This window comes from Lactuca virosa, chromosome 2 (assembly GCF_052849685.1).
Source record: "Lactuca virosa cultivar CGN04683 chromosome 2, Lactuca_virosa_CGN04683_v6, whole genome shotgun sequence".
Lineage (NCBI taxonomy): Eukaryota > Viridiplantae > Streptophyta > Magnoliopsida > Asterales > Asteraceae > Lactuca > Lactuca virosa.
Genome location: NC_136427.1, coordinates 4,250,639 through 4,263,752, shown reverse-complemented (window position 1 = coordinate 4,263,752; position 13,114 = coordinate 4,250,639). Strand labels below are relative to the sequence as shown.

Sequence of the window (13,114 nt, the reverse complement as noted above, 5' to 3'; positions counted from 1 at the left end):
AGCTTGTTCCAGATCCTTGAGCTCAAGGTACTCAAGGGCTTCTTCTCTAACCTTTCCTTTCTTCTTCCAAGTCCTTCTTTGCCAAAAATAAGCTCAAAATTTCAAACACACACACAAGGAAGAGTATAAACGAGTTAGGCTTTCTCTGAGGGTGATGGACAGGTGAGGAGGCCAAAAGGGGAGGCTATAATGATGTATTTATAGGTCCTTAACCCTAAAATTAGGGTTTAGCATCTGCCCGAGTACGCGGGGCGTACCTCTTGGTACGCCGGGCGTACGTACCCGCGTCCCTCGAATCCAGTGGCCATTACGCCCCGCGTACGCCAGGTTACGCCCATCGTATGGCTTATGGGCGGCCCATCTTCTCGGTCCACTTCTTAAGTCCACTCCAAATGAATCCATTGTCCAAGTGATAGTCCAAAACAATTATTAACTCAAAACAATTAAGTAATACCTCGAGGAAAGGGTGTTACAATTCACCCCCACTTGAATCAGACTTCGTCCTTGATGTCTGCTGCAATAACTGCATCAAACGGTTTTGAAAATGGATTAACCGCATTTACGGTTAGTGGTGAGGTTTTGACCAATAACCGCACCGAACCACACCACGTTCATCCCCTACCCGTTATCTAAAAAATTGGACTGGCGCATTTTTATAAACCACAGGAACCATTTCTGCAATTTTTTCTTAAATCAACTATAACACAATTGCCCCACCATTGGCGACGAGTCCACCACCGTTTACGTCCACTTCTGCCGATCGGCGCACAGACAACCTTGTCCTCAACAACAAGGAAAGAATCAGGGAAAATACGATAGATAACAACAAAATCCTAACACTGGAGCGCGCATGCCGCTCTGATTTCAGTAATTGTTTGAAAAAGAAACACTTCGCGTGTGCAATATCCCTTTTCGATTCCGCAGTTTCTGAAAACTGCAAACCATTAAAGGCAGTGGATCTTCTTTTGAAGCTCGTAAGGGGTCGGCGCCAGCAATAACCAACCCTCCAAGGATGTTTTATTGTCGAACCTTTGTAAACATTTATGCAATTGCTTGCAAAAATTTATCCGAACCATGTCCTAAAGTGGGTCCTATTAGCTGTTATATGGAGCTTCAGTTTGCGTTGGAAAATTGTATCTCAAAGCTCTCATATAAAGATGGAAATATGAGGTTTTTACTTCGTCTGATAGCGGCAGTGCTACAGAATATTTCAGCTGCTGCTACTGTGCTACAATATGCTTATTGTCGGATTTCCTAAATTTTCATTTCCATTCCAAACATAACTTACTACAAAAAGGTGTTCTCAAATGCTCTCTTTCACCAATTGATCGTAGCAATACCATATGAAGATCAGGATGCACATCAGATATTCTCCATTGTGCTTAAGCCATCATTAATTCAGCCGCCTTCAGGCAATAAAGCTGGCAAATATAAAAGCTAAGACAAAAGGGGAACTACACCCCTACTGAAAAATCTCTTAATTTGGATACTCTTTATGATGCTAGATAACAAAATTGACGAATATGAGTTCCTTCATACTGGGGGATTGATTGCAAAGATGGAAACCGAAAACAATGTAGTGTATAGCAAGAAGATACAGTGGTGAAACAGATTATTGAGGAAATGTATGAGTTGTCAGTGAAGTTATTGCTGGTTGGAGCACCAAAGAAGTCAACGCTAAGCTAGCTTCCTTTTGGGAAAGCCAATGTGAAAGGTGAGGTTGAAACTGGCAAGAATGTGTGGAATCAGGTTTCCAATCACAGATAAGAATGGTGTCCCACTTGGTGGAAACTGGAAAGGAACTTGAGTTTTGATTGAAATCATTTGACATTGATGAGACACTCATAGTGACCTGCACACACACACACACACACACACACACACACACACACATATATATATATATATATATATATATATATATATATATATATATATATATATATATATATATATATATATAGGCTTAGGTTATTTTGTTAACACTATTTATTGTGTTTTTGTATTAATCATTGTGGGCCAATGAAATATGTAATATTTAAATGAAAATGATTTTCATAAAATAGATTTCAAATAAATGAAAAAGTCTTCACATTTAATGAAAAAGGATCTGGAAGGGTATATGTGTACATTTGCCCTCTCCATTAAAATAGGAAACTGCTCCATTTTCATAACTTCCCCTGCATAATCCCTACAACTACGCATAAGTCCGGATTCCACTACCCTCTGTTTTGGAACACTAAATCAATGAAAATCTTCTATAATCAACCAAAAATAGCGGTAGATTGTGTTGTTTTCTTAGTATAAAGTGTTATAGTATTGAAGATCGTTCAAAGAACGTGCACTGTGATCGTTCGAAAAAAAAATTGCAGTAGAATGAGGAATACAAGGACGAGTTCTTTCAAATCGAAATTTAAGAACACACAAGCAACGGTTTTGAATCTTGATGAAGACGATGATGATTTCGTTACTCCGCCTAGAGGTATTTTTTTTTAAGTTTTTTTTAAGGTAATCGTTTGAGTACAGAACATTCTTTTGGAATTTTTGAAAAATGAAGTAGATGCATGTGGTTATTAAGTTCGTTTAAGTAACAAATAACAAAAATCTATAAAAATGGAGTATTTTTTTCATTAGGGTTTTCTGAAATTGGGGATTTACAAACGAAGTTAAAATTTTTACTGTACAGATATTGGTAATGTGATTCTTGAAGAAATTGTGTTTGTTATTGTGTATTTTGTTGTGTTTTGTAACCGCGAGAATCGATGTTGTTTCTGTCCTGTATTTCGTTTAGAGATATGTTGTTGTGGTTGTGATGTAAGTCAGACTACATGATATTCTGTAAGAAGTAAAAGGTTAGTTATTGAAATGCATTCTTCCAGAATACTAACTATGTAAAACGGAGTGAACGTAGTTGCTGTTGTGGTAATTTATGGTGTTAATGTTTTCTTTGTTATTGAAATTTTTTCTAGTATTTTGAGATATTTTTAAAAAAAATGCATACATCTTTCAAGGTCTTTATGTTATGATAGAATCTAGTACTATAATGTTGTATTGTTTTAATTAATTTGGTATTTTTGTTTTTATAATTTGTAGTTTTATTCCTATTATTTTGATGCTGCAGTTTAGTTGTATGTATGGTGTGTATGTAATTCTAACATAATTAGTTTAATTGAATGTGTTAAATTCGTAAAGAATGTGTAACATGTGAAGGGGATGTAGTGGTTAAATAAGTCTAAGTCTCACACAATCTTTAAAAATAAATGTTCATATTGGGATTAATATTGGGTCTTTGTATATGTGTTTGTTTCTCTGTGTTTGTTATTGTGATCTGTGAGGATTTAGTGTTATTGTAGTAAAGATGTGGTTTTAATTTTAACATAAAAAATTATGCTTATGTTTTTTGCGTTCTTATAGAATGAACAAAAGCAAAATTGTAATAGAAGCACTGTAACAGAAGTGTGTTTGTGTACATTATACGTATTAGCATTCTGATAGAATTTATTCCTACTAATTATAATTCTAGTAGAATCATTATAAAATAGTCAATGTAACACATTTGTGTGTGTCTATGTTATGCTTATTAGCATTCTAATAGAATTTGGTCCTACAAATTAAAATTCTAATAGAATCATTGTTAGGGTATGTGTGTACATGCTTACTTAATTGTAACAGAAGTAAGTGTATATTGGGGTCATACAGATTGAAATGTGACTGTTTAATATGGAGATTGCTATTAACTAAATATGTATGTTTTTATTACTGAGAAGTTTGATGAATTAATTTTTTTTTAATATTTGGTTTTAATTCTTGTAGAAACATGTTTTGGATTTGTGTTTCATCCTTACAGAATGAAAAGTTGTATAATACTTTTAGTTTTTATAAGTAATGAACTATGGCTGGTTACTTTGAAAACTATTATTAACCAACGTTAATCATTCATTTCATTAGTTGTTGCAGAAACTGATCCAGTCCCAATTAATGTTGATACTTCAAGCCAAACAAAGGTGAGAAGGAACTACCGTACCAGATCAACACCCGTTAAAGAGAATATCAGTACTCAACGTACAGGTAGATTAAAATTTTTTGGTTTATGAAGGAAAATAAAAATAATTTTAGAAAATGTTGATAGCCAATATGTATTAATTGTTAATTAATGTAGCAAAAGGTGGCGGAAGTGGACAAAATGATATGAATATTGTTGGATTAAGCAAAAAAAAAGAAACAGAGGAAAAAAATTTCAAAATCAGAACATGGAAAGAACAATGTTGAATGTGGTAAGACAGGTTGGATAATAAGTGCATGTAATTAATGAGTTCAACTATATGTTTCTGATATGGCTAATATAAATTTTATTATTGTATTGAAGTTGTATTATACGATTAGTAATTGTTTTTTTGTGATATAACAGATTTTAACAAAGATAAGAAAGACACAATACAAATTGACAGCACAAGTGTAAGAAGTCTGAAAGGAAGCGTTCTGATAGAAATACACCTGTTAAGGACAAGAAGAAATCGTCGGATGCAAGTGGTGAAAGGAAAAAACCAAGAGGTTTAAATGAGATTTTTATGGAGAGAATTAGTGGGTCAAAGAAAAACAATGAAAAGGCTGATATTGGTGTGGATATGGAAGATAAGGAAGATGTTGTAGAAAGGAAAAAGGTGGTGCAAGATGCACATTCAAAGAAAAGTCCAAAAAGAAAGAAAGGAAAAGTAGAACATGAAAATGATAAAATCAAAACAATGGAGGGGAAGGTCAGAAAAATAAGCAAGGACCATCCAGAAGGTTATAGAAGACTTGCAACTAGGATGACTCCTGGAAGGATAAGTTCAGCTGTGAAAGTAATGTCACCCACACAGAAAAATGGGATTGTGTCAATGGGATTTGGTTCACTTATTCATATTGACATAGACACTACTTCGGGTTTACTTAACTACTATCTGTTAGATCACTATGATCCAGATAGTAGTCGTCTAGTTCTGGAAAATATGGTCATAACAATTATGAAAGACACAGTGCATGAGATGTTGGGTTTACCAAATGCGGGGGAAGACTTTCTGAGGTTGAGTAGTTGTGATAAGGATAATGAAGTTCTGCAAGAATGGAAAGGCCAATACGACAAAAAAGGGTTCAATGGTGAAGAATGCCTTAAAAGGATCAAAAACACAAAGCAAGACAGTTTTATGTTTAGGCTGAATCTCCTTACCCTTTTCATTAACACATTTGCTGAATCAACTTTGAGTGGTACAAATCAAATTAATGTTGTGAATAAGTTGGTCTTGGTAAAGGACTTCTCTAAAATTGATTGGTTCAAGTATATCCTAGATTGTTTGGTAAGCAGAAAACAACTGTGGAGAAGAGATGATAAGACATGCTATTACAGTGGACATATACTAGTTTTGACGTTAATATTGTTGTGTATATTAAATATTTACTTTATTTTATGACAGTAATATGTATAATGAATTACTTATTGAAGTTTAATCTTTTTTGATGTAGCTGGTGTATGTATATAGAATGAAGTTCACAGGTTTGAAGATAGTGAAAAGGTTACCGTTTGTTAGAAATGTTACTGTTCTTTACTTGAAAAAATAGAGAAGATGGAGATTAGTGTTGGGGGGTTTGGTAGGCAGTTACCGGAAAACTTTGAGGATATTGGTGATGATGATGGAATGGTTGATGAAGATGATATGTTGGACGAGATGATGATGGATTATGGTGACGAGGAGATAAGCTATAAATTCACTAAGAATTGAGAACAATATTTCTTTCAGAATTGTAAAAAATGATACTTTAATATGAAACATAAATTTAGATGTGGCTGATTTAAATTGAATGACTTGATTTATAGTTATTGATCTATTTGGAACATTAATTTTTTTAGAATTTTAATCATGATATGTTAATATAAAACTTACAGGCATACATGGCTGTTATCAAGCATAGCTATGGAGTAATATTGTCTGAAAAGAAGAACATTGAAAAAGCTCTAAAACATGGAATTGAGAAATTCCCAGACAGCTTGAGCTTGAAGGAGTGGTGTGAAAAAAACGAAAAATTGTTCAAAGAAGTTAATAATGCAGAGAGTGGAGGAATGAAAGACAAGGATCCTAGTTTTGATGGTCATAGTAACAAAGGAGATGCAGATGGTGGTAAAGAAGCAGAATTCTCGCCAATTAGAGGATTGGTAGTTCAAGGGGAAAAGAAGGATGATGGTGGAGGTTTCAGTACACCTCAAATGGATAAGGTAGATAATACAGATAATCTAACTTGTTCACAATTCTTGGAGAATCCTGAAGTGTTGGCAACAGCAATTAAAATGACGGATGAGGCTGTGTTGGAAAGTTATAAAAAAGAGAAAAAAAAAAGAGGAAAGAAAATCATGGAAACAGTTGAGGTATGTGAGGAAGATGATGACCATGGAAAAAGGGGAAAAAGAGATCAAAAGATACATGTATATGGAAAATCACCTTTTGTTGAAAGGATTGTTAGAATGAGTGACAAGGTGAAGAAGGATGAAATGTCGTTATACAACTCAGTTTTTGCATCAAAAAGAGATTATGGGTAAGTTAAATAATACAATTTAGTGGTTTGCTTTTAAAATGTGGTGTTATAACAGTGATCATTTTATAATTGTCGAGCAGGGAAGAGATATGGAACATTGGTAGCGGGCATGTGTTGCATCAAGGATTCGTATATCATTTTAAAAGCAACACGTTTATTCATGCGATAATCATTGACTGTTGGTCATCATTACTCAACAGAATGGAGGAACTCAGGGATGTAGGATCAGTTTCTAGAGTATTCTTTGACACAAATTTTTTGGTAAGTATTTAAATTAAAATTAGTTCCAGTCGAATAATATGTGTTTTATTGATTGGTTTATTAATATGTACAGGCAGAAGAGATACTGGGTGGATCATTGTCACCTGAAAGAACTCAAAAACTATTTGATTCGATGTTGAAACTCCACCTTAAAAGTCTACCAAAACAGGAAAAGCTGAAGGATATTGGACTGGTGAATTAATTAAACCTTGTTTTTTATCAATTACAACCATAACATACAATCCTATCTTATTGGACCACTATGTGTTATGTAACAGGTTTTTTTCCCAATAGTTGATAAAAGCAAATATTATATGATATGCTTTGATCTAAGGGTTCCAACATACTACATTATAGACCATGTGACCCGAAATGGTTCTGTTGAGGAAATCTCTGGAATAAAACACATTCATGTGGTATGTTGAAGGTTTATTATTTGAAAGATTTAAAATACATGAGTTTAATATTGAATTGTAAAATGATTGTTTTGTATCGCAAAAAAAGTTGCTTGGGAACTATTTGAAAACAGAGAATTACCAAAAGTCAACAACTTTCAACAAGATTAAAGCTCGTGTAATGAAAATGACATGGAAAGTCGAGAAATAAGGATCAGACTGTGGAGTATATCTTATGAGGCATATGGAGTCATATATGGGGGAAAATGAAGGGCGTTGGGATTGCGGTTTTACAGGAAAAAAACAGACTGATTTACTTGCATTAACTAATCTACGAATCAAATACATGGCAAAGCTTATGAAATCAGAGTACAACAAACATAAAAGTATGTTGGAGAAAGATGCAGAAGCATATGAGAGGCTTGATCCATTGCAGATATTGGCTATGATGAATGAAGTGAAGGAAATCAGGGAGAAGCAGAAACGTGGAAGGCGTCGATTTTAAGATGGGAGTGTTATGATGTTAGGATGGTTGGTTTTGAAAGACGTTTGGTAGTATGTTTGGTTTAAGTCTATGTTTTTTTATTTTGGTCTAGTATTGTGTGTTTTGGGGTAACAGTTTATCATGGTAGGATTGTTATATGGTGTAAGACTTTTGGTAACATTGTTTGTTTTGGTCTAACTTATTTGCTTGGGGAACAATGTTGATGTGTTTTATTATGTTCTAGAATTGTTTGTTTTTTAGAAACAGGTTAATGTGAATGGTGTTTGTTCTAGTAGAATTTATTTTTTGGTAATTGTTACTACTTGATTGATGTTGGAATGTGTATATGGATATGAAAGCTATCAAAATATGCAATGTGTTGGAAGATGGTTTGTAATGTACAGGTAAGTTTAGTTTATAAATCATACATTATGATATGCATTTGTTGTGGTAGTTTGATACAAGTTAGTGTAGACAGTTTTGGTGTATGTAAAATGTTTTAAGTATAATTACATGATATTCTTATGGAATGTATCTGTTTGAGTACAAGTGGTAGAATGTATAAAGATTGTGATTTACCATGATTGTTTTGATGATATATGTCATATAGGATACAAAATAGTCATGTGTAAGAATTGTTAGATTTGACTGTACATAATGTTCTGGAAGAATATAATAGCTTATGTTACAAATGGTAAAATGTAACAAAATGAGTTGTTGAAAGATGGTTTGTAATGCACATGTATGTTTTGTTTTTCAAGAATAATATGTGTACATTTGCCCTGTCCATTAAAAAAGGAAACTGCTAAATGTTATGTTTACAAGATATTCTGACAGAATATATGTGATGTTTTGCAAGTGGTAGAATGTATGAACATTATGATTTTCCTTGTTTGTTTCAATTTTGAATTTCAGATAAGATGCACATTAATCGTGGTAGAATGTATGAAGGTTATGTTGTTACATGTTAGGATATTCATTAATGGTAGATAAGAATTGTTACAAAATATGCAAAAGTGTATAACAATGTATGACAATTTTATTAAATACGATGAAATTTGTAAGCAGTAAAATAAATAAAGATGAAACAAAAAAGTTTTAATGTAATATAATATTAAAAGAAAAACTACACATAAAGCATACTAATTAGACACGTTTTTTAAGAGGACAATTTCGTTTATCATGGTTAGCCATCTGTTTACATAAAGCACACTTTCGCTTAGGCTTCGAACCAACTTTTTGCAGCATTTCTTTTTTTTTTTTTGATTTTAATCTCTTGCCACGACTGCCAGTTCCCTTATTACGAATATCTGATGGGTTGTCAATATCGGGAGCAACATTAGTTAATTCTACGCCTATAATCTGGTTGTAGAATGCTTCTCTTGATGGCATCTCAGGGGCTGGACAATCATCTACAAATTTTTTATTCAACTTATTCAACTCTTCAAGGTATGACTTTAACTTCGATGCATCATGGCTTAAAAATGAAACACAACGATCTACGTTTGAAAAAATTTCAATAGCCGTCATGTCAGCGTTAGAGTCTAGTAAAGAATTAGAAAAACGCCGTTTAAGCAATTCTGTTGGAAGAACATCCCGACGCCACCGTTTCATAATGTATTCTTCAGGAATCTGTTCAATACTATAGAACTTAAAAACACAAAATATGTGCCTACACAAAAGACCGACATGTTCAAAATGCATGCAGGTTCATTTGTATGAACCATCTGTTGTTGAGTGTGTAACCTGGAAGATGTATGAAAAAAATATGAGTTTCAGTAATAAAGTATTGTTGTGTGATTAAAAAAAAAATTACGCATTGTTAAAGTAATAGCGTACGATGTATTCAGTATCCTCTGTAAGCCGATCGTAATGGTATTCCTCAAGTTTGTCATCAACAACAGGACTTGATGGTTGCCTTGTTGTTATGTTCTTTTGCTTCTCCAAAACAATAATAGTGTCAACACAATTATTAGAAGTAACACTCATTTGGAAACAAGTGTTATCAGAATCTGATATCTCTTTCTGCACCTGATAAAAAATTTTACGAGTGTAAACCTTTGAAGCATGTGCTTCAATTGGACTAGATGTGATGAATCTAGGAAGTGTTGTAGCAGTGTTAAAGTCGTTGACAACTTGATTACGCCTTTGCCATTCCATAATACCCTCAAATGTCATCATAAACATTAAAAGATAAGAACCAGTAAGGGTATTGTTCTGAAACGACCAATTTTGGCCTTCCGACAATGATGTAGTTCTCATAAGACCAGACATCGATATGTCCTTGAAAAATGCAGGTACCCAACGTCTACGCAACCCATACATCTCTTGCAACCACTTGTTATTTGAAATGTTAAACTCATTGAAACAAGATATCCATTCCTTTTCAAAATCATGTGGTTCCAGCTTAGAATTCCAAATTATAGAGTGAAAACGCTTTCGAAACGCTGAGTTTGTGGCTAGTTGCGATGTTATCTGAAAAAAAAATATATGTTAGTATAAAATAAATAATTGTGTTGCACAAGGAATGCAGGGTCTGAATGGTGTAAACTATGAATTCTAACAGAATGTTCTTTAAAATTCTTAAAGAATGTATCTTAAAATCTAGCAAAAGCCGTTAATGAACTGTAGTTGTGGCATAGATTTTGTTATGAAATATTTTATTTGTAATTGAATAATATGTCCTAACAAGGTAAACATAGTGAGTTTGGGTTGAATATAAAAAAAAATATTGACCTTGTTTGGAAGTTTTTTTGTAATATGCCACATACAAAACCTATGTGCTGACATTGAAAATACTTCATTAACAGCCTTGTTTAAAGCTGGATCTTGATCTGTAAGAACAAGTGTAGGTTGTTTTTTGAATGATTTCAAAAATGCTCTAAGCAGCCAGGAGTAAGAACTAGCATCTTCTCTACTCAAAAGTCCAGCGCCAAAAGTCACATATTTCTTATGATTATCTATCCCAGTGAAAGGTATGAAAACCATATCATATCTGTTTAAAAATATAAAACTTGGTAAGCGTTATTGGAATCAAGAAAAATTATGTGAAAATATTGCAAAATTTAAAAATACTTATTCATGCTGAATGTGGCATCCAGAGAAACAACGTCTCCAAAAGCATTGTAGTTGTACTTTGCAGTTTCGTCAGACCAAAAAATCGAATTCAATTTTTTCTCAACAACTCTAAAATCGAAAGAAAAACTTGGGATATTTTTTTTCCTCTCCAGCATCTTCAATACAAGGAATTTTGCATCCCTGGCACCTATGTAAGAATTGAGATTTCTCGTACTGTTCTTGAAATCAGAAACCAACCCACCTCGAATGTCAGAACCACCCTGAAGTCCGGAATACAATCTATGTGCTCTTGAGGCACCAATATTTTGCTTTGACAAGTTATGAATAAAGATTTCCTATGAATAATCAAGTTTCCTCTTTGTACGAGACAAAAACATATTGTCCTTACCAAACAACATATGATTATGTTGTTCAACAAATTCAGCAACATTATATTTATTAGTACCATGTAGTAGAATAACAACAATTTTCGCTTTGCATTCGCACCTAAATGAGTCTTTCCTTCTCTGAATCTTATTATGTTGAGGGTCCAAAGTATCCACTTTAGCGGTTGTTGGTTTACCTTCCCAATTGCATAGCAAATGTCGTTGTGTGGTAATGCCAGATTCGGTTGTTCTAAATGGTCCAAGCCTGACATCAAAGCCTGCTAATGATGCATAATTGTAATACATTGATAATGCTGCTGTATATGAATCAAAAATTGAATTGATTTTAGGTTTGATGTTGTCTGAAACAACATGAATCCAATACGATGATCCACCAGGAGAGACATAATCATGTGTAACATGAGATTGTTCTGCATAAACGAAAAATCAAAAAAGTTTCAAAGAATTAATCTAGTTTATTAAACTTTTTTTTTCATATACTAACCTTTCTGAAATTCAATGTTATCATCGTCTATAGTATAATATGCCTCATTATCATTGAACTCGAATTCATTTTCTGCATCTTTTAATAAGAGTATGTGTAATGGATACATAAATATATATAAAAACGAAAAAAATACTTAAAATACATCACCTGGGTTATGATTACTAGATTCACCGATATAATATTCGGAATTGTCATACATGTGATCTTGAATGTGTTCTAATGGATCCTCATCTTTGCAAGTGCAAGTTACGCCAAAACACAAAAAACAATAGAAAATTTCAACATTATTATTATACAAAATAACACATATTAAAAACTTATAAAGTAAATTTACCTAAATTTAGATTGCTACTCTCAGATATTTGAAAGTCGACATTATGTAGAGAGTCATGATCCCGTAACCCGAAATTTTCATACTCCTTAGGAAATTCATGTTGATCATGAATATGATCGTCACCAGCTGATACTGTATCATCCATAAGATAAGTAACAGCACGATTGAACACCAGTTGATATGAGAAAGCAAAATAAATGCAATAATACAAAATTTGAGCCAATTCAGTATATATTAAAAAAGGAGAAACCGTGTAATTGATATGTAACTAAAAATGCGTGATATCTGTATTCATTGTTATCAAATATTTGGTTTTTTTTAATTTTTAGAAAGATTGTAAGGATAATAATCAACACAAAATCGTATTATTCATCATGATATTGTAAATATTTGACATATTCAACTTCCAAATATAATAAATTGCGTATGTATGACTTCAACACATCCTGCGTTTTAAATTAAACTTTTAAAAAATTAATTCTGCAAACTTTAAAAAAAAATTTAATTGAATTTACAAATGATTTCTGGTTTGTTATGACATAAACGCGTATATGAAATAATCAATTAATATCACAAGCGTGTTATTCTGTGAGAAAATCACAAACAAGATCTACAATAAAAATATTTTTCACACATTTGTTCTGTATATTATCGTACAACTTAAAATTGACATACATATACCACGGTATCATGATACAACAATCTATTCTGTAAAACTATATGTGATAATAATAACATCAAATTTATTTTGCTCCTGTTTGATCTGTATATTGTAATACAAATTAGCATTCTGGTAGAATTTCATCCCAAGAATTCTAACAGAATCGTTGACTAATGAAAATGTAAAAGGAAATTAGAAACACTTATTCTGTACGAATAATAAGCATTGTGTTTTTTTTTATGTATATTGTAAGCAACAGTTACATTCTACTACTTTGGATAAAAAGAATTGTGTTTTTGTTTGTTCTGTACGAATAATAAAAATTATATTTTGTATCAAACATTCTTACAGAATGTGTACATATGACATTAAGTACAACACAATTTATGAAGAACTGTTATATCCAGAAGCATTAGAACAAAAATACATTTACAACAACAACTCTGTATTCATATGATAAATAA

General features: G+C 32.6%; 1 protein-coding gene across 1 annotated transcript; it reads right to left on the bottom strand.

The window, feature by feature from the left end:
* Window positions 1–8,850: 8,850 nt before the first annotated feature.
* On the bottom strand, window positions 8,851–10,937 carry LOC145156209 (protein FAR-RED ELONGATED HYPOCOTYL 3-like). Its single transcript, XM_079075681.1, has 5 exons — window positions 10,780–10,937; window positions 10,504–10,699; window positions 9,521–10,179; window positions 9,429–9,450; window positions 8,851–9,336 (listed from the first exon to the last, which is right to left on the bottom strand). Exons 1-5 carry the CDS (start codon window positions 10,935–10,937, stop codon window positions 8,851–8,853), a joined length of 1,521 nt encoding a protein of 506 aa, XP_078931807.1.
* Window positions 10,938–13,114: the final 2,177 nt, after the last annotated feature.

What these genes read in the sequence shown, in the direction of transcription:
- LOC145156209 (XM_079075681.1), bottom strand. Translation starts at nt 10,937, where the DNA reads ATGCTGGAGAGGAAAAAAAATATCCCAAGTTTTTCTTTCGATTTTAGA. An exon ending in TAAACAAGGCTGTTAATGAA is followed by an intron (nt 10,180 to 10,503) that starts GTATTTTCAATG and finishes TTTTTTTTTCAG; the next exon opens with ATAACATCGCAACTAGCCAC. An exon ending in CGCTATTACTTTAACAATGC is followed by an intron (nt 9,451 to 9,520) that starts GTAATTTTTTTT and finishes TACATCTTCCAG; the next exon opens with GTTACACACTCAACAACAGA.